The 840-nt window shown below is 59.6% G+C and overlaps 1 protein-coding gene across 4 annotated transcripts in view; it reads left to right on the forward strand.

The window, feature by feature from the left end:
- The window catches only part of LOC119593404, a 24,066-nt gene that overhangs the window by 8,861 nt on the left and 14,365 nt on the right, over positions 1-840 (forward strand). For all 4 annotated transcript variants that reach the window (XR_005230544.1, XR_005230545.1, XM_037942334.1 and 1 more), the window contains exon 7: positions 13-160. Coding sequence is in view for 2 of the 4 variants with exons in the window: in XM_037942334.1 (XP_037798262.1) it covers positions 13-160 (148 nt within the window). In the remaining 2 variants the exon portion in view is untranslated. The remainder of the gene's footprint in view (positions 1-12; positions 161-840) is intronic.

Consider the following 840-nt stretch of genomic DNA (forward strand, 5'->3'; position numbering starts at 1 on the left):
GTGCGTCTTCAGGATCTCCACGGGTTCCCAGACAAGTGACCTCGATCCCCTCGGCGACAAGAAGAAAAAGGGAATCAAAGGAATGATTTCGAAGCTCACCAAGTCGCGCTCCATCGAGGACTCGGCCACGGGAGGTTCCATCGGGGGCGCCGGGGTCAAGGTAGGTCGTTGGGGGGGGGGCTATAAAGTGGGCGCCGGGGTCAAGGTAGGTCGTTGGGGGGGGGCTATAAAGTGGGCGCTGGGGTCAAGGTAGGTCGTTGGGGGAGGCTATAAAGTGGGCGCCGGGGTCAAGGTAGGTCGTTGGGGGGGGGGGGCTATAAAGTGGGCGCCGGGGTCAAGGTAGGTCGTTGGGGGGCTATAAAGTGGGCGCTGGGGTCAAGGTAGGTCATTGGGGGATTATAAAGTGGGCGCCGGGGTCAAGATAGGTCATTGGGGGGCTATAAAGTGGCCGCCGGGGTCAAGGAAGGTCACGGAGGGATACAAAGAGGGCGCAGGTATCAAAGTAGGTCACGGGAGGCTCTATCATAGGAGCTGTTGCCAGGCTAGTTCTTGGGGGCTTCATCGTCGGCGCCGGGGATCAAGGTAGGTCACGGGGGTGGCTATATTTTGAGCACAGCGTCAAGGTAGGTCGCGGGAAGCTCCATCGTGGGAGCCTGGGTCAGGGTATGTCACGGGAGGTTTCATCGTGGTCACAAGAAGCTCCATCGCGAGCAGTGGGATCAGGGTAGATCACGGGAGGTTCCATTGCAAGCAGCGAGGTCAGGATAGGTCACGGAGGCCTCCATCGAAGGGGGCGTGGTTAGGGATTGTTCGGATGTTTGAAACTGTGGATGGGCGGAG

Source organism: Penaeus monodon, chromosome 32 (assembly GCF_015228065.2).
Source record: "Penaeus monodon isolate SGIC_2016 chromosome 32, NSTDA_Pmon_1, whole genome shotgun sequence".
NCBI lineage: Eukaryota > Metazoa > Arthropoda > Malacostraca > Decapoda > Penaeidae > Penaeus > Penaeus monodon.